Here is a 22014-nt window from a genome sequence, read left to right on the forward strand (position 1 = left end):
GAAGCAGAGTGGGTGACTGAAGCAGAGTGGGTGACTGAAGCAGAGTGGGTGACTGAAGCAGAGTGGGTGACTGAAGCAGAGTGGGTGAATGAAGCAGAGTGGGTGAATGAAGCAGAGTGGGTGACTGCCGTTTGTGGATGTGTGTTGCAATAGGTCTTGCATTTGGGAAGTATGTGCTATTGGTATTGTAAAGGACAGTTTTTTTTATTTATGTGCTTGTTTTGAAAATAGCGAATTAATAGGTTTGTTATTTACAATGGCAATAGTTTTATTTTTTGCCAATGTGATACCAATTGTAACATAATATGTGTTGTGAGTGAGGGTGAGGGGTTGAGGGTGAGTTGTTGTGGGTGAGTGAGGGTGAGTTGTTGTGGGTGAGTGAGGGTGATGTGTTGAGGGTGAGTGAGGGTGAGGTGTTGAGGGTGAGTGAGGGTGAGGCGTTGAGGGGGAGGGGTGGAGGGTGAGGTGGTGAGGGTGAGTGAGGGTAAGGGTGAGTGAGGGTGAGGGGTTGAGGGTGAGTGAGGGTGAGGTGTTGAGGGTGACTGAGGGTGAGTGAGGGTGAGTGCTGTTGCGTTTTTGAGGGTGAGTGTGGGTGACTGAGGGTGAGGCGTTGAGGGTGAGTGAGGGTGAGGTTGAGTGAAGGTGAGGGTGAGGTGTTGAGGGTGATTGAGGGTGAATGAGGGTGAGGGTGAGGTGTTGAGGGTGAGTGAGGGTGAGTGATGGTGAGGGTGAGTGAGGGAGGGTGATTGAGGGTGAGGTGTTGAGAGTGAGGGTGAGGTGTTGAGGGTGAGGGGGTGAGGGGGTGAGGTGTTGAGGGTGAGTGAGGGTGAGGTGTTGAGGGTGAGTGAGGGTGAGGTGTTGATGGTGACTGAGGGTGAGTGAGGGTGAGTGCTGTTGCGTTTTTGAGGGTGAGTGTGGGTGACTGAGGGTGAGGCGTTGAGGGTGAGTGAGGGTGAGGTTGAGTGAAGGTGAGGGTGAGGTGTTGAGGGTGATTGAGGGTGAATGAGGGTGAGGGTGAGGTGTTGAGGGTGAGTGAGGGTGAGTGATGGTGAGGGTGAGTGAGGGAGGGTGATTGAGGGTGAGGTGTTGAGAGTGAGGGTGAGGTGTTGAGGGTGAGGGGGTGAGGGGGTGAGGTGTTGAGGGTGAGTGAGGGTGAGGTGTTGAGGGTGAGTGAGGGTGAGGTGTTGAGGGTGAGGTGTTGAGGGTGAGTGAGGAAGAGTGAGAGTGAGGGTGAGTGAGGGGTTGAGGATGAGGTGTTGAGGGTGAGTGTAGGTGAGGGTGAGGTGTTGAGGGTGAGTGAGGGTGAGGTTAAGGTGTTGTGGATGAGTGAGGGTAAGGTGTTGAGGGTGAGTGATGGTGAGGTGTTGAGGGTGAGTGAGGGTGAGTGAGGGTGAGGAGTTGAGGGTGAGTGAGGATGAGTGAGAGTGAGGGTGAGTGAGGTGTTGAGGGTGAGGTGTTGAGGGTGAGTGAGGGTGAAGTGTTGAGGGTGAGTGAGGGTGAGGTGTTGAGGGTGAGTGAGGGTGAGGTGTTGAGGGTGAGTGAAGGTGAGGGTGGGTGAGCGTGAGTGAGGGTGAGTGAGTTGTTGAGGGTGAGTTGTGGAGGGTGAGTGATGTTGAGGGTGAGTTAGGGTGAGGGGATGATGGTGTGAGGGTGACGGTGTGAGGGTGAGGGTGAGTGAGGGTGGGCGAGGGTGAGGGTGTGAGGCTTATTGAGAATGTGTGTGGTTGTGTGAGGATGTGTGAGAGTTTGTGAGGGCGGGTGTGTGTGAGGGTGGGGGTGTGTGAGTGTGAGGGCATGTGAGGGTGTGTTGTTGAGGTCATGAAGGTGAGTATGGGTGAGTGTGGGTGAGGGTGAATGAGGGTGAGGTGTTGAGGGTGAGTGAGGGTGAGTGAGGTTGAGGGTGATGGTGAGTGAAGGTGAGTGTGAGGTGTTGAGGGTGAGTGAGGGTGAGGGTAAGGTGTTGTGGGTGAGTGAGGGTGAGGGGTTGAGGGTGAGTGAGGGTGAGGTGTTGAGGGTGAGTGAGGGTGAGGGTGAGTGAGGGTGAGGGTGAGTGCGGGTGAGAGTTTGAGGGTGAGTGTGGCTGACTGAGGGTGAGGGGTTGAGGGTGAGTGAGGGTGAGGTGTTGAGGGTGAGTGAGGGTGAGGGTGAGTGAGGGTGAGGGTGAGTGCGGGTGTGAGTTTGAGGGTGAGTGTGGCTGACTGAGGGTGAGGGGTTGAGGGTGAGTGAGGGTGAGGTTGAGTGAGGGTGAGGTGTTGAGGGCGAGTGAGCGTTAGTGATGGTGAGGGTGAGTGAGGGAGGGTGATTGTGGGTGAGGTGTTGAGGGTGAGGTGAGTGAGGGTGAGGTGTTGAGGGTGAGGGGCTGAGGGTGAATGAGGGTGAGGTGTTGAGGGTGAGTGAGGGTGAGGGTGAGGTGTTGAGGGTGAGTGAGGATGAGTGAGAGTGAGTGTGAGTGAGGTGTTGAGGGTGAGGTGTTGAGGGTGAGTGAGGGTGAGGTGTTGAGGCTGAGTGAGGGTGAGGGTGGGTGAGCGTTAGTGAGTGAGGGTGATTGAGTTGTTGAGGGTGAGGTGTTGAGTGAGGGTGAGGTGTTGAGGGTGAGTGAGGGTGAGTGGTTGAGGGTGAGTGAGGGTGAGGGTGAGTGAGGGTGAGGTGTTGAGGGTGAGGGGCTGAGGGTGAGTGAGGGAGGGTGATTGTGGGTGAGGTGTTGAGGGTGAGGGTGAGTGAGGGTGAGGTGTTGAGGGTGAGGGGCTGAGGGTGAATGAGGGTGAGTGAAGGTGAGGGTGAGGTGTTGAGGGTGAGTGCGGGTGAGTGAGGGTGAGTGAGGGTGAGGGTAAGGTGTTGTGGGTGAGTGAGGGTAAGGTGTTGTGGGTGAGTGAGGGTGAGTGAGGGTGAGGTGTTGAGGGTGAGTGAGGGTGAGGTGTTGAGGGTGAGTGAGGGTGAGTGAGGGTGAGTGTTTGAGGGTGAGTGTGGGTGATTGTGGGTGAGTGAGGGTGAGGGTGAGTGAGGGTCAGGGGTTGAGGGTGAGTGAGGGTGAGTGAGGGTGAGTGTGGGTGAGTGAGGGTGAGGGTGAGTGAGGGTGAGGTGTTGAGGGTGAGTGAGGGTGAGATTGATTCAAGGTGAGGGTGAGGTGTTGAGGGTGAATGAGGGTGAGGGTGAAATGTTGAGGGTGAATGAGGGTGAGTGATGGTGAGGGTGAGTGAGGGAGGGTTATTGAGGGTAAGGTGTTGAGTGGGTGAGGGTGAGGTGTCGAGGGTGAGGTGCTGAGGGTGAGTGAGGGTGTGGTGTTGAGGGTGAGTGAGGGAGAGTGTTGAGGGTGAGTGAGGGAGAGTGTTGAGGGTGAGTGAGTGAGGGGTTGAGGGTGAGGTGTTGAGGGTGAGGAGTTGAGGGTGAGTGAGGGTGAGGTATTGAGGGTGAGTGAGGGTGAGCGTTAGTGAGTGAGGGTGAGTGAGTTGTTGAGGGTGAGGTGTTGAGGGTGAGTGAGGTTGAGGGTGAGGGGATGATGGTGTGAGGGTGACAATGTGAGGGTGAGTGAGTGTGGGTGAGGGTGTGAGGCTTATTGAGAATGTGTGTGGGTGTGTGAGGATGTGTGAGAGTGTGTGAGTGCGGGTGTGTGTGAGGGTGGGGGTGTGTGAGGGTGGGGGCATGTGAGGGTGTGGTTGAGGTCATGAGGTTGAGTGAGGGTGTGTGAGGGTGTGAGGGTGAGTGAGGATGTGTGAGGTTGAGGGTGTGAAGGTGTGTGAGGGTGGGGGTGGGTGAGGGTGCGTGAGTGTGATTGAGGGTGAAGTGTTGAGGGTGAGTGAGGGTGAGGTGTTGAGGCTGAGTGAGGGTGAGGGTGGGTGAGCGTTAGTGAGTGAGGGTGATTGAGTTGTTGAGGGTGAGGTGTTGAGTGAGGGTGAGGTGTTGAGGGTGAGTGAGGGTGAGTGGTTGAGGGTGAGGGTGAGTGAGGGTGAGGTGTTGAGGGTGAGGGGCTGAGGGTGAGTGAGGGAGGGTGATTGTGGGTGAGGTGTTGAGGGTGAGGGTGAGTGAGGGTGAGTGAGGGTGAGGTGTTGAGGGTGAGGGGCTGAGGGTGAATGAGGGTGAGGTGTTGAGGGTGAGTGAGGGTGAGGTAGTGAGGGTGAGGTGTTGAGGGTGAGTGAGGATGAGTGAGAGTGAGTGTGAGTGAGGTGTTGAGGGTGAGGTGTTGAGGGTGAATGAGGGTGAGTGAAGGTGAGGGTGAGGTGTTGAGGGTGAGTGCGGCTGAGTGAGGGTGAGTGAGGGTGAGGGTAAGGTGTTGTGGGTGAGTGAGGGTAAGGTGTTGTGGGTGAGTGAGGGTGAGTGAGGGTGAGGTGTTGAGGGTGAGTGAGGGTGAGTGAGTTGTTGAGGGTGAGGTGTTGAGGTTGAGTGAGGGTGAGGTGTTGAGGGTGAGTGAGGGTGAGGTGTTGAGGGTGAGTGAGGGTGAGTGGTTGAGGGTGAGTGAGGGTGAGTGAGGGTGAGGTGTTGAGGGTGAGGGGCTGAGGGTGAGTGAGGTGTTGAGGGTGAGTGAGGGTGAGGTATTGAGGGTGAGTGAGGGTGAGGGTTTGAGGGTGAGTGAGGGTGAGGGGTTGAGGGTGAGTGAGGGTGAGGTGTTGAGGGTGAGTGAGGATGAGTGAAGGTGAGTGAGGGTGAGTGAGGGTGTGATTGGCATATTTGAGTCTTTAGCATGTGTTAATGTTGATTATAATGTAATGTGTCTTTGTTTTTTGTATGTGTATTGGTTTTATAAGTGTTTAGTGCATTTTGTTAAACTGTGTTTTATTTGTGTTCTGTTAAAGTGTAGTACGCTATGTATTCCCTTTACGTTTGTTACGTAAGGGATGTTAGCGTTCTATTTTTGTTTGTGATGGTGATGTAATGTTTAGCGTGACGTAATTTTTAGCCAATCGCAGCGCTACGTTGTGTGACGTAGCATTGCATTTGACATACGTCAACGGGGCGTTTTCTAGATTGGTGTGAATGTTCGTGCGGTAAAGGTGTGTTATTCCTCCGTGGTTGTTGCTGCGTCGTTTGACTGGTAAGATGTAAATTTTTTAACATTGAGTACATGAATTTGAATGTATTATTACTTGTGTGTATATACGTATTAGTAGTAATGTTTTATTAGGATGTATGAGTGTTTTATTTGTATTGCGCCTTGTGTATTTTCGACGGTTGACTTACAATATACTTTAGTACTGTTGTAAAAGATAGATGCTTTAATAATGGGAATGTTTATAAATGTTACATAAAGCAATGTATTTTTTTGTATGTGTTATGTCTTTTAAATTGCGAACGTTGTAATTTCGCTCTCACTTGCCTTGTGTTTGGCATTTTTCTTGTTATTTATGCGAATGCTGGCTCGTGTTTAAGTTGATTGTTCGCCATGCATTGACTAATCTTTGCTAGTGTCTTCCTGGTATGTAGTTCCTGTTGTTTCGTTTCGCCTGAGGTCGCACTCTGATGTTTATTTTTTCTCCGACTTGGCTTTTTTTTGTGTTGTTTGGACCCGTATGTGACTTGTTTCGCCGCTATGCTTTGTTTTTTTTGTTTGTTGATTGTTGTAGTTAAAAGTATTATGTATGCACTGTTTATGTTCTCTTTGTGTGTGTTTTTTTTATATTTTCTACATTTCAGTGAATGAGCTTCTACGATCGACAGGTAATGACAATTTTATTTTCATATTATTAAAGAGTGCCTTTGTGAGTTGTTATACTTTTGTTTATGCATTTCTGTATTGTGATGTTAATGTAATTATTGTTTTCGGTCTTGCTTTTCTCGCACTTAGTTTCTGTCTGGCTCCTTTCTTTAGAGTGTGTTTTGTATTTTATCAATGGCTGCTATTTAGTTTTTTTTTTTGCCATGGATTGAGTTCCGTTTTGCCGTACGTGTTTTTCGGTCGCACTTGCCTTGTGTTTGGTATTTTTCTCTTCCACGGCATCCCTGATGTCCATTTATGCAGCACGCAGCAATAGCACATTATCATTCGGCACCCCCACTGTACCATTGAGCAACATCAGATCATCACTCTGCCCCACTAGAGCCGTATTTAGCACACCCACAGTCTCATTTAGACATACTACTGCAGTACTGTACAGCACCAAAGCATGCTTGTATAGCTGTAATTGTGTGTGCTACGTAAAAAAAGTGGTTAGAAAGCGTGCACTTCCGGCTGGTGGTGTGTGTGACTGTTGAAAGCGTGGACTGATGCCTGTTTGTGTGGGTGTATGCATGGTGAAAGGATGCACTGATGACTGTTGTGTGTGTACGCCTGGTGAAAGTGTCCATTGCTAGCTGTTGGTGTGTGTGCCTGTTAAAAGCGTACATGTTTGGATTGTATGACGTTTGTCTGCTGAGTAATGCTGTAGTGGTAATGAGTGGTGCTGTGGTGGTAAGTGTTTGTGTGTGGTTGTAGTGTGATAGTGTGTTGTTGTTGAATGATGCTGTTGTGGTGGTGCAGAGTGATGTTGGTGTGTTGCTGAGTGATGTTAGTGTGGTGCTTAGTAATGCTGTTGTTGTGATGTGTTGTTCTGTGCTAGTGATGAGTGGTGCTGTGTTGGTGTTTAATAATTACCACCACAGCATAACTCAGCACCACAACAGTTGCACTTCTCCCAACAACGGCATCACTGATGTCCACGAATGCAACACGCAGCAATACCACTTTATCATTCTGCACCCCCACAGTACCATTGAGCAACAACACAGCATCACTCTGCACCACCACAGCCGTATTTAGCACACCAACAGTCTCATTCATACATACTACTGCAGTACTGATGACTGTTGTGTGTGTATGCCTGGTGAAAGTGCCCATTGATAGCTGTTGGTGTGTGTGTGACTGTTAAAAGCGTACATGTTTTGATTGTATGACCTTTGTCTGCTGAGTAATGCCGTTAGGTGCAATGCTATACATACTATCGCTATTTTTTGCGTAGCACGCTGTAGAGGGAGGGGTGGGAATAGTAGGCCTGCTGATTGGGGAATGTACACGGCGATGTAGCTTGTAATGCGTCTGTCATTATTTCTTTTTGTCGACGATTTCAGTTTCAAGTCTTTCGTTTATTGTGTTCTGAGAGCCTAGCTGTGTGCAGGGACAGAGAGGGGAGGTGCTGGCGTCTGGGGAGGGGGACTTGAATTGCGAGCCTGGCTGTGTACGGGAACAGAGGGGGGAGGTGCTGGCATTTGTGGGTTGTAATATTAACTGTTTTTTAGGTGCAATGCTATACATACTATAGCTATTTTTTGCGTAGCACGCTGTAGAGGGAGGGGTGGGAATAGTAGGCCTGCTGATTGGGGAATGTACACGGCGATGTAGCTTGTAATGCGTCTGTCATTATTTCTTTTTGTCGACGATTTCAGTTTCAAGTCTTTCGTTTATTGTGTTCTGAGAGCCTGGCTGTGTGCAGGGACAGAGAGGGGAGGTGCTGGCGTCTGGGGAGGGGGAGTTGAATTGCGAGCCTGGCTGTGTACGGGAACAGAGGGGGGAGGTTCTGGCGTTTGTGGGTTGTGGAAGAGATGTCGAAGGCTGTAGAAAAGTTTGTTAACAAATAAGTATGTTTCATTGTCCCAAAAAATAGATTTGGGCAAGTTAGAGTTGAAGACGAAAGTCATTTATGCTGGGCAATAGGTCTTGTTAATGGTAAGACTTTTGTGTGCCAGACAGTTTCACGGAAGACAAGCAGTGCTAGAGTGGTGGTAGAGAAAGTGGGGAGGGGGCGGATCCGGAGGTGCGTCGTGAGGGGGAGTGGAATTGCGAGCCTGGCTGTGTCCGGGAAGAAAGAGGGGAGGTGCTGGCGTTTGTGGGTTGGGGAACAGATGTCGAAGGCTGTAGAAGAAATGCAACACGGCAGGCAGGGGAGGGGCGGAGCGGGTGTGTGGGAGGGATGCGCCTGAAGTGAAAAACATGCAAGGCAGGCGGCTGCAGGCGGGCATTTATTTCCAAAACGTTCTTTATGCAACATAACTTTCCCTTTAAAGACTAAATACATAATATTGCTCTTATACTGTTACTAGATAAAAAATAAAAAGTCCAAAATTTGATTTCGGGGTCCAATTTTTCGTGAATGGTATGTGTCTTTGTTAGCAGCGGGGAGAGGTGCGACACGGCAGGCAGGGGAGGAGAGTAGGAGGAGGAGGGGAGAGGAGAGTAGGAGGAGGAGGAGGGGGGAGGAGAGTAGGGGAGGCACGGCCTAACGGCCGTGCAATCAAGAAGTGAGGAGGCGGAGCTGGGGGAGGCTGTGACAGAGAGAGCAGGCAAGGCAGGCGGCTGGGGCCATGTGCACGCGCTTTGAAGCTCATTGCGCATGCGCATTGACCTTAAATTTCTCGTGCACTGCAAGGAATCGCCACGATTCCTTGCAAGTTGGTTAAAGAGTGGATAAGCCCCCATAGTCTCGCAAGCTCGATGCGCATGCGCATCGACAGGCGAGACCTAAAAAGGGACACATTCCTACACATGCCTTTTTAAATGTCATCACTTGTCAAGTAAACAGCAATTTAATGCTATTCATCTGGGGCCACATGTAAACTCAGGCGGCCCGCATGCAGTCCCTGGGCCATACAATGAGGATCCATGGCTTAAAGTTGGCTCTCACTGTAAGGAACTGTCTGAAGACCACCCTACAAAGCTTTACCCTTATATGCTACGTTTTGCTGCAAGGTTACAAGACTATTATTGTGTTGAATGATTACTCCACTACAATACTTTTAAGGCATTTACTTCAGTTCAATTCCACAGGAACCGAAGGCAGGTCCTGCACAGTTGATGCCTTGAGTGTTTTCCGTGAAAGAACACTCCACACCTCAACTGAGACCGCATTCCTCTGAATAAATCCAGCCTTTCAACAATACTACGCATACCTTTATGGCACCTCCACGACACAATCGGAGACAGATACACTGATATTTTTTGAGCAAATAACACTTCCCCAAATCCCACCCAACTACTATGAAACTTTGGAAGCCTCCATCACAGCGGCCGAAATAAAGGTGGCTATACAGCAGCTGGCAAGAGGGAAGACCCCGGGGCAGATGGCTGGCCCCTGGAAATTTACACCACTTGTAGCACATAAATGGTTTCACATCTCCATTGAGTATATCAGGATGCATACGAGTGTGGCACACTACTGGCCTCGATGAAAGACAATGTATTGGTAGCATTATTGAAACCTGGCAGGGACCCACAACAAATTGGATCCTATCACCCATTTTCATTACTGAACACATAGATTACAACATTTTGGCCAGGGTTCTAGCCAATAGACTGTCAAAGGTCACACAATTATTGGTACACCCGGACCAAAACGGTTTTATACCTGGTAAAAACACTAACCTCAATTTACAGCACCTTTACTGATTATGCGACTGGGCATACACAACGGGGGAACCGGAATGGATAGCCTCCTTGGAAATAGAGAACACATTCGACACACTGGGCTGTGAGTATCTGGAAATGGTGCTAGCTAGGTATGGCATTGGTCCCAAGTTCTTGCACTGGATTAGATGGCTATATATCGCTCCACAGGGCAGAGTAAAGACTAGCCACTTTATCTTTGATCCGTCCCGTATTTAGGGCGGCACCAGACAGGAGCGCCCCCTTTCACCTATTTTCCACTGGCATGCGCACTGGGAATTCGTGCAAAGGACTGGGGCGTCAAAGTACATACACAAAGGCACATAATCTCATTTTATGCAGATGATGCATTGATCTACCTCCAAGAAGAACACACAGTGTTGGAAGACCTGATGGCAATACTGGAATCCTTCGGGGGGCCTCTGGCCTCTAAGTAAACTGGAAAAGTCCCTTTTGTTCACCGATGGTCCCCCCAATCGTTGGAGCAGCGGGCGGCTCTCTCGCAGGCACCTCTCACCCGGACATACAACTCTTAAATACTTGGAGGTGCAAATATATCACTCACAAGTGAATGCCATAGAAGGCAATTAGGGGAGGGCAATCACCAGAGCTCGCCCCTCCATGTCATTCTGGACGGAGTTGTCTCTCTCTCCAATGGGACAGATAGCTATATCCAAAATGCTACTACTCCTTCACCTATTATACTACTTTGCAGCTCTACCATTTCCATTGCCGAGCAAACTGTTTAAGTTAATCTCAACTTCCTTAATTTGGGGTAAGTCTAGAGCTCGAGTAGCCCTCACAAAACTCTACGCTCCAATCACAGAGGGGGGACAAGGGGCGCTTAACTATGAGAAATATTATGCAGCTGCACAGTTGCTCATGGCCGATGAGATGACTAGCGAATCATAATATCTCTGAACTGGAACAATGGACACCACATAACAATCAGACGACACTGATGGAGTGGCTGGGTGGATCAAATGTGGCGATCCCGAAGCACCCTGACAACATACTAATGTCCAGAGCATGCAGCTGCTGGACCAGATATGTACGGATTGCGCACTCACCCCTGCCCCACACCTACTTATAGGGGTGCTTCCCAATTCACAAGTAGGTATCCGTCCGGAAATGGCGGAATGGCACACTGCTGGACTCACAACCTGGGGGGACCTATTTGTTGAGTCCACACTCTGCTAATTTACAATACTCGTATATGATACCAAAATATCCCCTGGATCATTCCCACTATACACGTCACTGACACAACAGTTATTCCAGATGCGGGGCACTAGGCAGGCTGAGCCAAAAACCTGACATGCTCCTGACATGGCACGGGTAGGAGAGCAATCACTATGCAATCTAGATCGCTCAAACCAGATACCGTAACTGTCTTTTGTGCCCCTTAAGGGACTACTGGGAAACCGCATTCGAAACCACACTAACAGATAAACAATAGGCACAGGGCCGGTCATTTCCAAAAATATAGATTAACGCTCAAATCAAATTCACTCAATTTAACTACCTACATCATACCTACTTAACACCACACAGACTAGCAAGGATGTACGTGGCTCCCCTGATATGTGCCCCTGCTGCTGAGGCACTGAAGCCATGTTCCTACACATGGTGAGGGATTGCTTGAACATTAAAACATTCAGCATAGCATAACATTCAACATAAAAACATTCTGGAATGAAGTGGTAGCCACTAAATCAAAAGATACAGATACATTAGTGACAGCACAGGGGCTGCACTTTTTGCTGGGAATTATCGAACGCACCACCGGGAGGAAAAATGTCAACAAATTTCTGGATTTGGCGTTTAGCCTGGCCAAACGTAGACTGGCCATGACATGGAAGTCAAGCCTTCACCCACACACTCACATGGCTCGCACACCTTAAGAAAGCGCTGATCGCAGAACACACACAGATACAGCGCATGCTACAAGTACTAACCCCCCTCCACATTGGCAGAAGTACTTAACATAAGTAAAAATCGAAACTCCTCCAAAACAAACACATGGCACATTCATGCAGAATTGATCACCATGGTAACGTCCTGCTAAAGATTTCCCTATTAGCCGGTCCCAACCGGGACTGCAGCGTTTGGTCACTCAGTCATCCCAGCCTTGCATGCCCCCACCCAAGCTTACCAACAGATGACATAGGTCGAAAGGCTGACAACCCTTCCCTGGCAAAGATAAGCTACCATTCAGTCTCTCTTCTCGCATAAATACCAAAGTCTCCATCAGGTCATCCACCACACAATACACCACCACGAATCATGTATGTACGGGTAACTCACACAAATGGTCCGTTTAACAAAGTTATAGCGCATACACTCTTAATAGGCAAAGTTGTTTTCAATTTGTAATGTTTGCGTTGATCAACAGTGGTACAGCAATTAAATAATACTTCAATAATGACATATATACTACGGATGTGCAATTCTAGCACTGTACTAAATGTTTTACTTAAATTCATGTAAATCTTCAACTGCTCTACTGTCCACAAACGTTAAAATAAAAATCAATGAACATTTTTTTTAAAACGCATTTCTCTAGGACGAAGTTGAACCCAGGGTGGTTGGGCAGTACGGTTGTGGAAAATTGGTCACTGGAGCAAGTACGAAATAGGTTAGTAGATGTGCACAAAAGAAGCACCTGGTACTACAATAGTTAACATGGAACTGCACATGTGAATGTTAAAGTGAGAGACTGGGTACTTATCAAGAAACCAGGCAAAGTTCCTGAAGGAACCAATTTACTTGGTAGTATTTTTTATTGAAAAAACACAAAACAAAACATGAATTCCTGCCAAAGTTGCTACATTTAAATTATGTGTCACAGGCCATAAAGTAGAATAGGCCTCCAGTGCAAATCCGATGAGAAAGGAATGTAAAACGCTTGCATTTAGACGCAGATTAAGGAAGTTGCTTTAAAGTGCTCTTGGAAAACATGAATAAAGACCTTCAGAGTTGTGTGCAGCACATTCAAGAAACAGAAATTATAAAGGAAAATGTCAGTGTAATAAATCATCAGTGAAGAACCTCAATAAAATTTAAGTTAGGTCGCATACATGTTTAAGAATTGATTGGTTGCACTGCTAGTGATCATCTGTGTACGTGAAGTAGTCCTATTTATTTCCAAGTAGGGCACACACATGAAAAGCAACAGCAAATATGCTACCGGAGGGAATCTATATTTCAAATAATTCTATATAATCATACTGATTCAGCTCGTTTTTATATACCATTCCTCCTTCCCCTGCAAAAGTACTCCTTTTCTGAAGAGCTGCTGTGTCGCAAAGCAACCATTCAATGGTGCTGGAGATCGATTTACTCTCGATCAGGCCTAAAACTGCCAAAAATGGGGGTGCCGAGACAGGCAGATTTTTGCTTAGCTCGCATTATACAAACATTAACTACTTGTAAGTCACAACCCACCTGTCTGTTTGTTGTAACTAGTCTAAAGCAGGTAGTAGCCAATTATATGAAACTCTGCTCCTTTATTTTTATACTGAAGTTACAGATTTTTATGGAAAGAGTACAAAAATTATATTCTTCGGAGAAGTTCTCAGGTGCAGTTTCTACCTACATGGCCAGTTTGGGACAATAAATCTACTCTCTTATTAGATAAAACCAGACATTGCAGAACTATAAAAACATAAAAATATTAACATTTGATTTGAAATATTTAAACAATCGAAATCTGGTAGCATTTTGATATTTCTTCTGAAGATATTAGACAAATAGCTATACTGTTCACATATTGGCAAGCAGCAAGACTCGCCACTCAAAAAAAAAAACTAGCAAGTACTCAAGACAACAAAATCCTGCAAATCTAAGTAAGTTTGCAGAAAATGTATTAGAAATGGTCTTTTATGGTTCTACCGTCCGGCTGTTTAGCAATTAAGGCACAAAGGAAGCAAGGCACAAAGGATCAGCTACGTTATGTACAGAAATTATATAGATCACATCAGATGAAGTTCCTGCATTTGGTCATCCTACGAGATATTCTGCCCACTGACTTGTCACTTGAAGAATTATACATCCCTAAAAAAGAACCACAGAAAAGGATTGCATAGCACATATCCAGTACATACTACAGGTACTGCCCTCCCCTCCCCTTCAGCTCAGTTCTTTTTACCAGGATGACTGTATTACTCCTGCTTAGACCAAGTGCCAAAAAAAGCGTATTTGTAAAGACTTGTCCGAAATGTACCAATTTAACAGTTCTTTGCACGTGCTACCAATGTCACTGTTTTAACTCCCAAGCAGTCAATGAGGTGGAGAGGCTGCGAGCACCATTCCATCAGAAGCTTCCACTATTCAGATTTTCATAGCACTAATAAGGAAACGTTACAATGAGATTTTCATGAAAGGGGAAGGTTACATAAATCTATTAAATATTCGATTGCTGAAGAAGTAGTTCCAAAGAAGTTAGTTTCTACTACAACATTAGCCATTTCCTAGGTCGAGATATACAAATTAAGACTTTTAGGTAGTTCTAGAAAAAAGGTTTACAAAAATTTGAAGGAGGCAAACCTTAAGTGTCTGCAGCGCACCCTGTCCTGCTTTGAATTATCTGGACTGGATGCTCAGCGAGTAGTGCTAGGTGAAGGTGGGGCAGGACTTCCATGTTGCAGATTTTAGTAAAGAGGATGGAAGCACACAAGGCCACCATCGCAGTCATCCTAGTAGAGTGTGCTCTTGCGTGACAAAGAGATGCGAGGCAAAATCTAGATGCAACGCCCTGCTTGGTAGGGGTTGGCTCTGCTGCAGTCTGATCTGAAATTAGCAGGTCTGATCAGTAGATAGTTTTATTTTGATAAAACAAAGGCTAAGACACTTTTCATGTCTAGTGTATGACGTCTTCTCATCAGTAGTTGTCTGAGTGAGCAAAGGAGGTAGGCAATATTACCTTCAGATTCAAATAGATGTCCTTAAGAATTTTGTGTTTAAAAGTGTAGAATTCTTGGAAATTGGGTATGGTTCTTATGTGAGAACGCCTGAATTTCACTGACTTGTCTGGGCAATGTAATTAACAATAATTGTCGATGAAAGACACTTCACATAAGACCTACGTACAGACTCAAACAGGGGCAAGATCCCAGTGAGTGTGGGGCTCCCATGGCGAACACTAGAGACAGTGAGAATGTTTGAAAGAGGCTTGCACGACCTCTTTAACGACGAGGTGGGTTAAAACAAATGTTCATTTAGTTCATCTTATGTGGGGAAATCAGTGCCCCAAACTCTATAAAAGATGCACTTGAGATGCAATTTAACTAAGTGATGCAGGTACGGGAATATTTAATGACACTCGGGTGAGGCAGTGCCTTTCCTGGTTCCAATTGAGAGTGCAAGTCTGTCACGTGCTATGCCCTGGCAGCTCTCCAGATGTGACCTAAATTCTACGTCTTCAGAGGCCAGGCTGTCAGTTGGTGGAGGCTGGGTTGTTCTGAAGCACTTGCGAGTAGTCCTTGGTCAGGAGACAAAGGTACATACTCACGGTAATAAGACCGTGTCAAGATCTTCTGAAGAAATCTGACCAGTACTCTCTGGGCCAAGTTGGTGCACTTAGGATGAACATGCATATCTTTCTCTTCTTATGAGGAGTAGAGAGAGTATGGGAATAGGTGCAAAAACATAAGGGCATTTCTAGGACAAGATTACTAAAAATGCCTCCACTGGGTTCTGCCACTTACTGTTGGCCAAGTACTGTTTGTTGTTGCAAACATCCCACTGCTAAAACTTGAGGAGTCTTTGGGAACTATCAGACTCCAACTTAGCACGAGGACCTAACTCTGCCAAGAAAGAGTATGTAGACACTGTCTAGACTAAAATAAGTTTAATTGAAACGGGGATGCAGTTACATAGTGCATAAATGTTTTTCAAATAAAACATGGAAATAACACTTTCTATACAGATGCACATTCAAGAGTTTTTGACATGAGCGGAAGCCTGGAGGGTATCGCCCTGAGCTCTAGGAACTGTAGCTTTAAGCCATCTGCTGTACAATGTCATTAGGTCAAGAGCCCTTAAATGTACACAAACCACTATTGTGCACGTTGATAACAGCTAAAATCTTCAGGTGAAATACCAGCGGAAAAATTGAATTACAAGGGGAACTGGAAGTAGAATTAGCGATCATGCACACCAATTGCTTGTTTCTCAGGGGAACCTTGTGTTAATCTGTAATCCCTTTTGAATCCACCCTTTAGTGCCCCACCTTTACAGGTACCCTTGTTATTGGAAGCTCCAGGGAGGATTAAGTGGGGGAGAAATCTAAAGAATGGATCTCCACGGACGGTCGGCTGGTCACTAATGATGCTGATATTAATGTTGCCTCTCTAGCTGGTCGGTGGCAGTGGAGGCGTTATTCATGAGCAGTACTGTCGACAATGAACTTGTCTTACAGAGGACATTAGTTGAGGGCTATGTCATTCACAGAAGGGTTACATGAAGTGTGAGTACCATTGAGAGAAGGTAAACAGCAACTCTTTTTTCATTTGACTAACTTTTGAGATTTGATAAAGCACTCTGAAAAAAGTGCCTTTCTGACGCCGCAAAGTTAACATTTTTATCGACAATTCCGGCTTTGCAGAACGGCCTAAATAATTTCGGCTTTGCAGAAGGGCCTAAATAAAGATCGTCTCCAAAGGATCCAATGCTTGATAACATGCCCACACCATTGCTCACTGCTTACACATTTATCCCCTTTACTTTCAAAATTTAGATGTTTTAAAAAAAAAAAAAAAAAAACGTTTCCATGGTGGCGACAGGGGAGAGTGTGTTGCTTGCTGACTTGTCACCTGAAACGTGAGAACCATTGAGAGCAGACAAACACCAACCCTTTTTTCCCTTTGACTTTTTGGTTTTGACATTTGACAGAATACTATGAAAAACATGTGCATTTCGGTTACTGCTTATTCAACATTTTTACTGGCAATTCCCTGCTTCGCAACAGGATGTAAATTACGGGAGTCTCTAAAAGAACCAGTGCTCGAGTACTTGTTTTTTCCATGTTATCACTTGGAAACCTCATAAAAAACAAAAACAATGCTTTTTTGCATAATTGTCACAGTTCTCTTCATTAAAATTGTTCTGTGGCACTGCAAAAAAAGAGAAAATTTCCTGATGCAAAAATAAAACATGATGCTACTATGAAGAAATGTATGAAAGGGAATAATGGCTCTAGCAGAGAGGACGAACAGCACAAAATACAGTATACAGATGTAAAATTCCATTTGTACGTTGTTCTTGCTAGTGTTAAACGAGACAGAATGTGCTCTAGAATTAATTAAAATCTAGGGCTACAGGTTGCACACAAGTGGGGTCAGAATCGGCACAATTAACTGATATTTGTAGTGGCTTCTACCAAGAAAAAGAGGGGAGAGGACACAGACACCCTAGCACGAGATGTTCACTCAATCACCTGGCTTGGTCCTAGAACGGTTTTGTTTTGGGCTTGGTCATCTCACTCCATAGTCAGTAAACTGCTGTCATTTAGTCAGTCTGCTGAAAATCTGCTAAATTTGGATGGGACAATGGTATCCTCACCCAGGAACCCATAGGGATGGATTTGTAGCAAAATTAGTACCAACTGGTGCTGGGGGCACAGGCCCCCCACCCCCCCACCAACGCTCAATTCATAAATTCTGAAGAAGTCTATCTCCAAGCAAGCAGAGGGTGTAGGTATATATGGGGAGGGAAACCTTCGATATTCATTTAACACAGCTACGCAGGTATCTATTGGCAGTGTCTTTTTTTCATTGACACAGGTGGTGTTAAAAGCGTGGGTTTGGTCTATTTCATATAAGTCACACGCACATACATCCAGCACTATGAAAATAATTAGCCACTGGAGTAAATGGAAGTCACCAAATTGCAACTATCAAAGTACAGATAAAACACCTTACATAAATAAAACACCAACCAATCTAAGCAAGTAAGGAAGGCTCAGACTGCCATTTCCAAGACCCCAGCAGACTGACTTTGGACACATTGATTTTCGCTCTAAATTTGTCCTCGAGCTGAAACACAAACAGGCACTTATTTAAATGTAACAGTTCTACTCTACATGACACTCTCCAATCGTGTCCAGAAAAAGACATAACAGTGCCATAAAACGTCACCTACTTAGAAGAATGCACAGGATGAACTGTCAGCATATTGCTGTACAGTCAGTAGATCACTGTACTGTCGTTGTAAACATGGTCAACAGTTGAGATGCTGTGGGTCAAAAAAACTAGGCACTTTGCAAAATATGCAAGGAAATGGAGCTCTGTGCATTTTTCTTTTTTTAAATAAATACATGTCATTTATTTTTTTTAATAAATAAATTACCAACAGAAATAGAAGCTATACAACAGTGCAGATACTTAATGCAGTGAAATAAACCTTTACACTTATTGGTGCCATAATTGCTCCTAAACTTTTTGTCCCCCAGTGTCCACCTAAAAGAAGACTAAACCCAATGAGTGATATGCGGGTGAAAATAGGAGACACTTGGTTCTGGCACCAGCCCACAATCACACTGCATTTTTGAACTGACATAAATGTTATGTCATGACTTGCCATTCACCCTACAGCTTTGACGACACCTTAGCATTTTTCTTCAGAGTGCCTACATTTTGTGTCATGCTGGTACACCTAGATGTGTAGCGTTTTAATTGGACATGTGTGGTCTCTGTCATGGTACACAGTTAATATAAGGTCTTGTCACTAACTGAAGTAAGTCAATACAATCATTTGTATGGGCTGTCTGCAGACTGGACAGGGCTTATTCCGTCTTTTGAGCTTCTTAGCACATGTAAAGCAAGCCATTAGATGTCCTGTCCTTCCATGAACAATGCAGCCATTTTTAGGCCTAGTCTGGCAAATGACACAAGGTTCCAGGCTGGTAAGAGGAAGAGTAGATTCCATTACATCTTCTTTGACTTGAGTTTCTTCTCTCTTCATTTCTGTGGGATCCTCCTGACTGTTGCTCATGATACTACCAGATGTGGATGGCTGAGAGTAATCCTCCGTTTCTTGGGACTGGGATGTTTCTGCTCCTATGTCATCATCTTCACTAGAATCTTTTGATTCAACCAACTTGACTTTCTTACAGTCAGGAACATCAAAGCCCAATTCTTCATCTAGTTCTGCCAAACGTTTTAAGTTTTGAGTCTTTACTTTGGAGTTCTTCTCATCGGGAAGCCAATCCTTGCGAAGTTCCCAACACCGATGACAATGTCGAGGAAGTGGAGGGTTCATTTCCTCACACTTTGTGCATTTCCAATAATCCTGAAGTACAATAAGAGAGAAAGTCAATTACAATGCAGATTTATCAGTGTTTTTTTCAGAATTCTTCTTTTTAGGTGTTCTGTTAAGATATCAAATCCAGATTGATTCACTATTAGTCATATTAGGAGCTAAGCATGTACATCGCTATCCTGGCCACAAAACGTGCATAATAAGCTTCAAGGAGCCAAATAGATGCTCCTCCACAATAATGCAATTTTCTGAATAGCAGCCATTCTGCGAATTTTAGTGGTAAAATGAATCTCTTACTAGAAAGATTCATAAAAATACACAATAAAGTTCTGCTATTCCCGTAACCATCATTTGCCATAATGAGTACATTGACTATAATGCGATCATTCTCAATAATATTAATGGGTCGGGGTTCTTACGACCAGCTACAGTTAGCCTAAAAGTTCTGAATAACAATGATTATCTCACTATGCAGAACCCAAATGCTCTTGGCAATGGACCAGCGCATAGTCACTGAGTCTGAAGGCAAAACAGAGTCAGGAACAATCTCACAGGTACCAGACACATCACCTTTCAAATGAAAGCATCCAAATACCTTAAAATAGCCTGTTTTAGGTGTAGTTAGGTTTGGGAATGGTCTGGGACCCTTGGTCTAAAACCAGTGGACATTTAGCCAACCGCTAATGTCTGAGCCATCAATTCTAACGGAAGTGAAGCTGTGGCCTGCTGTCTGTGTTTGAAAACAGGGGAGAGGGACTGCAGAGTGGTGCATAACAAAAAGATCAGATTCCGCTGCAAAGGGCAAGCATTCCATCCCAGGCTCTGCATATTTACAGATGGGCATGTGGCAAAGAGTCCACATTGCTCGCTAATCTTGCAAGAGATATCTGAAAGTCCAAAAGTCGTGCATTAATCAGGGGAACATATTTTGTAAGTAAATTAAGGTGTTTTGTTATTCTAATTTAGCAAGAATGGAGTGAAGATCTGGAAGCCTCGCCTCTGGTTTGCTCTCCACTGTCTTTATAGAATGACTCACAATTCCTCTGCACAAGAGCATACCCAATTACACTAATGGGAATATGTTAACTTAAGAGGACAAAGCTAGCCGAGGCAGAATTTTTACTGTTAAACAGAAAAAAAGGCTGATTTTCTTGCTTCTCAGTCGCCATGAGAAGCAAGACAACCTGCTTGATAAAATAGAAAATAGGAGGTAGGTAAAGTAGAATTGCTTCAAAGAAAATGGTATGATCTTGCTGTGCAGCCAGACAGAAAGCCTACACTAAACAGATTGAGTAGCTGACAAAAATGTAAATATGCCACTACAATGACCAACATCCCTAGAAACCACTGACTATTCTACTCCCCACACCAAGGACACAAGGCACCTTAAAATCATGTCACGTGTTGCAAGAAATTCAGTTGCAAAACCTGACTTAGGCAAGCACTCCTTAAATTAACAAGAAATGGTTATTTGCATGTAATCTTGGTTCTGCATTGAAATAAAGAATATTAGAGTAATAAATGTTAGAATAAATCATGCTGCATGTGGGGAACCCGGAAATTTTCAAATCAAAACACACCCATTTATTTATTTCCATGGATCGGTAGAAAGGGTGAAAAATTCAAATGTCCAAATGTAAAACCCCCTCCAAATGTTAATCAAAGGTAAGATAATACTAACAATCACTTTTCCACAACCATATTGCATCACCTGTAATACAAACTGCATTGTACATGACAAAGTAATGAGAAAAAGTGCAGACTGATAGGCTTACATTAGTGGAGTTACAAAACAAAAACAAACACCCCAACCTGGTAAGGCTTCAAGAGTTTTCACTACGCATAAAGGAAGATGCCTCAAAAAGTAATTTCTTTCTAGAGCAAATAGGGTGGCAAATAAACATTTCAGAAGCTTTTATTTGAAAGGCACAAGAAAAGAAGCCAGGGAGGAGGGAATATCGTTTATGATTTCAGTGAAGATTCCTACCATGCAGAAACAAGACTACAAGCACATAATGATTTTATTTGCATCATAGGATCTCCAATGATAGTCATAAACATTAACATGGTGTACCAAGCCAGAAAGTCTCATAGTCCTTGTTGCTCTAAAGCGTAAGGAATACAGCGATCTAAAGTGAGGGGGAAAAAGTAAACCTTTAAAATGGTTTAACCAATGGTTCCTCACAGCAGCTTGACGGGCATGAATCAGCTTTTGTACTGGAATTAAGACCATAATGTTTTGTGAAAGTATAGATTTATTTCCAAGCGACTGCACTACATATATCTGAAATAGGAACGTTTCTCAGCCAGGCTGCAGGCAAGAGTTTATTTGCCATAGGGAAAAATAAGCCATTTATATGCCACAGGGGAATATAAAACATAATCCAATGAGAAACTGACTACTTTGAAGTGACCAGAACTCGGTGGATGTGACCACAGATAAATAAGTCTTGGTGAGACATGTAAATGGGCTTGGTTTTCTGTAGAAACTCCTCTCTCACCTAGCGAGGGTAAAGAACGCTCAGCCAGAGAGGACTGGTTGTCAAAACAAAACTGAAACGCTGGTATCCGATTAATATGAACCGCTGATACTACCTTCAGGAGAAAAGGATGAATTCTGATCACAACCCAATTAGCGTGAAAAATGTAAAAGGCTCAATAACTGAGTGGGCTTTAATTTCACTAACCCTACGAGCAGAGGTTATTGCTATTAGAAAGGGAGTCTTCCAGGGAAGAGTAGACTTTTTCAGGCCTTCGAACAAAGTATAGGATACTGGGAATTTTGAAAAAAGATGCCAGATTTGGCCTTTTCCTGTGAGCTGTAATAACAGAGATGCACTTTCATGGAAAGGAGTCACACATTTGACAGAGCAAGAAGTAAATAGCAAGAACAATAGTACCCTCCTGGCTGGTGAGCAGATGGTAGGCTTTCTGTTGTCAAAATCCTGTTCCATTTGAAGGAATAGCAGGCAATAGTCAATCGAGGTTTGGCTTACTTCAGATCAACAGTGCAGGACTGAGTAAGATTCAGATGTATGTAATGTCTGATCTAGGAGTGGCATAACTGAAGCTGTGATTTGGGTAATGGCTTTGGTTAGCATAGCAGTCAATTGTGTGGCTTGACAGACCTCTGCAACAGATCTGGATATTACCACTGCCTCTGCCAATCTCGAGCAATTATAATCATTGTGGCTTGGCATTACAGAGTTCATCAAAGGGACATTGCCCAATGAATGTTGGTTCTTTAACACAGGATACGTCTTGTTATTTTTTCTTTTGAGATGTTAAGATGAGATCCACCATTAAATAGCACAGTTTCAATGAAGAATGCCTTGTCCCAATCATGATCTTCTTAAAATCAGATTAGGAAATACACTTGTTGATTTAGGATTCCCCGACAAGATACTGCC

General features: G+C 44.9%; 1 protein-coding gene across 4 annotated transcripts in view; it reads right to left on the reverse strand.

Annotated features, from left to right (window-relative positions):
• Nucleotides 1-12107: 12107 nt before the first annotated feature.
• Nucleotides 12108-22014, reverse strand: part of MDM2 (MDM2 proto-oncogene) — a 79192-nt gene continuing 69285 nt past the window's right edge. For 3 of the 4 annotated variants that reach the window (XM_086918999.1, XM_086918998.1, XM_086919001.1), the window contains exon 11: nucleotides 16266-18634. In XM_086918999.1, coding sequence (XP_086775125.1) covers nucleotides 18071-18634 — 564 coding nt within the window. In that variant the 3' untranslated portion in view covers nucleotides 16266-18070. Of the gene's footprint in view, nucleotides 18635-22014 lie in introns of all 4 variants that reach the window. The other variant, XM_086919000.1, reaches the window with a different exon arrangement.

This window comes from Lissotriton vulgaris, chromosome 1_1 (genome assembly GCF_964263255.1).
Source record: "Lissotriton vulgaris chromosome 1_1, aLisVul1.2, whole genome shotgun sequence".
Lineage (NCBI taxonomy): Eukaryota > Metazoa > Chordata > Amphibia > Caudata > Salamandridae > Lissotriton > Lissotriton vulgaris.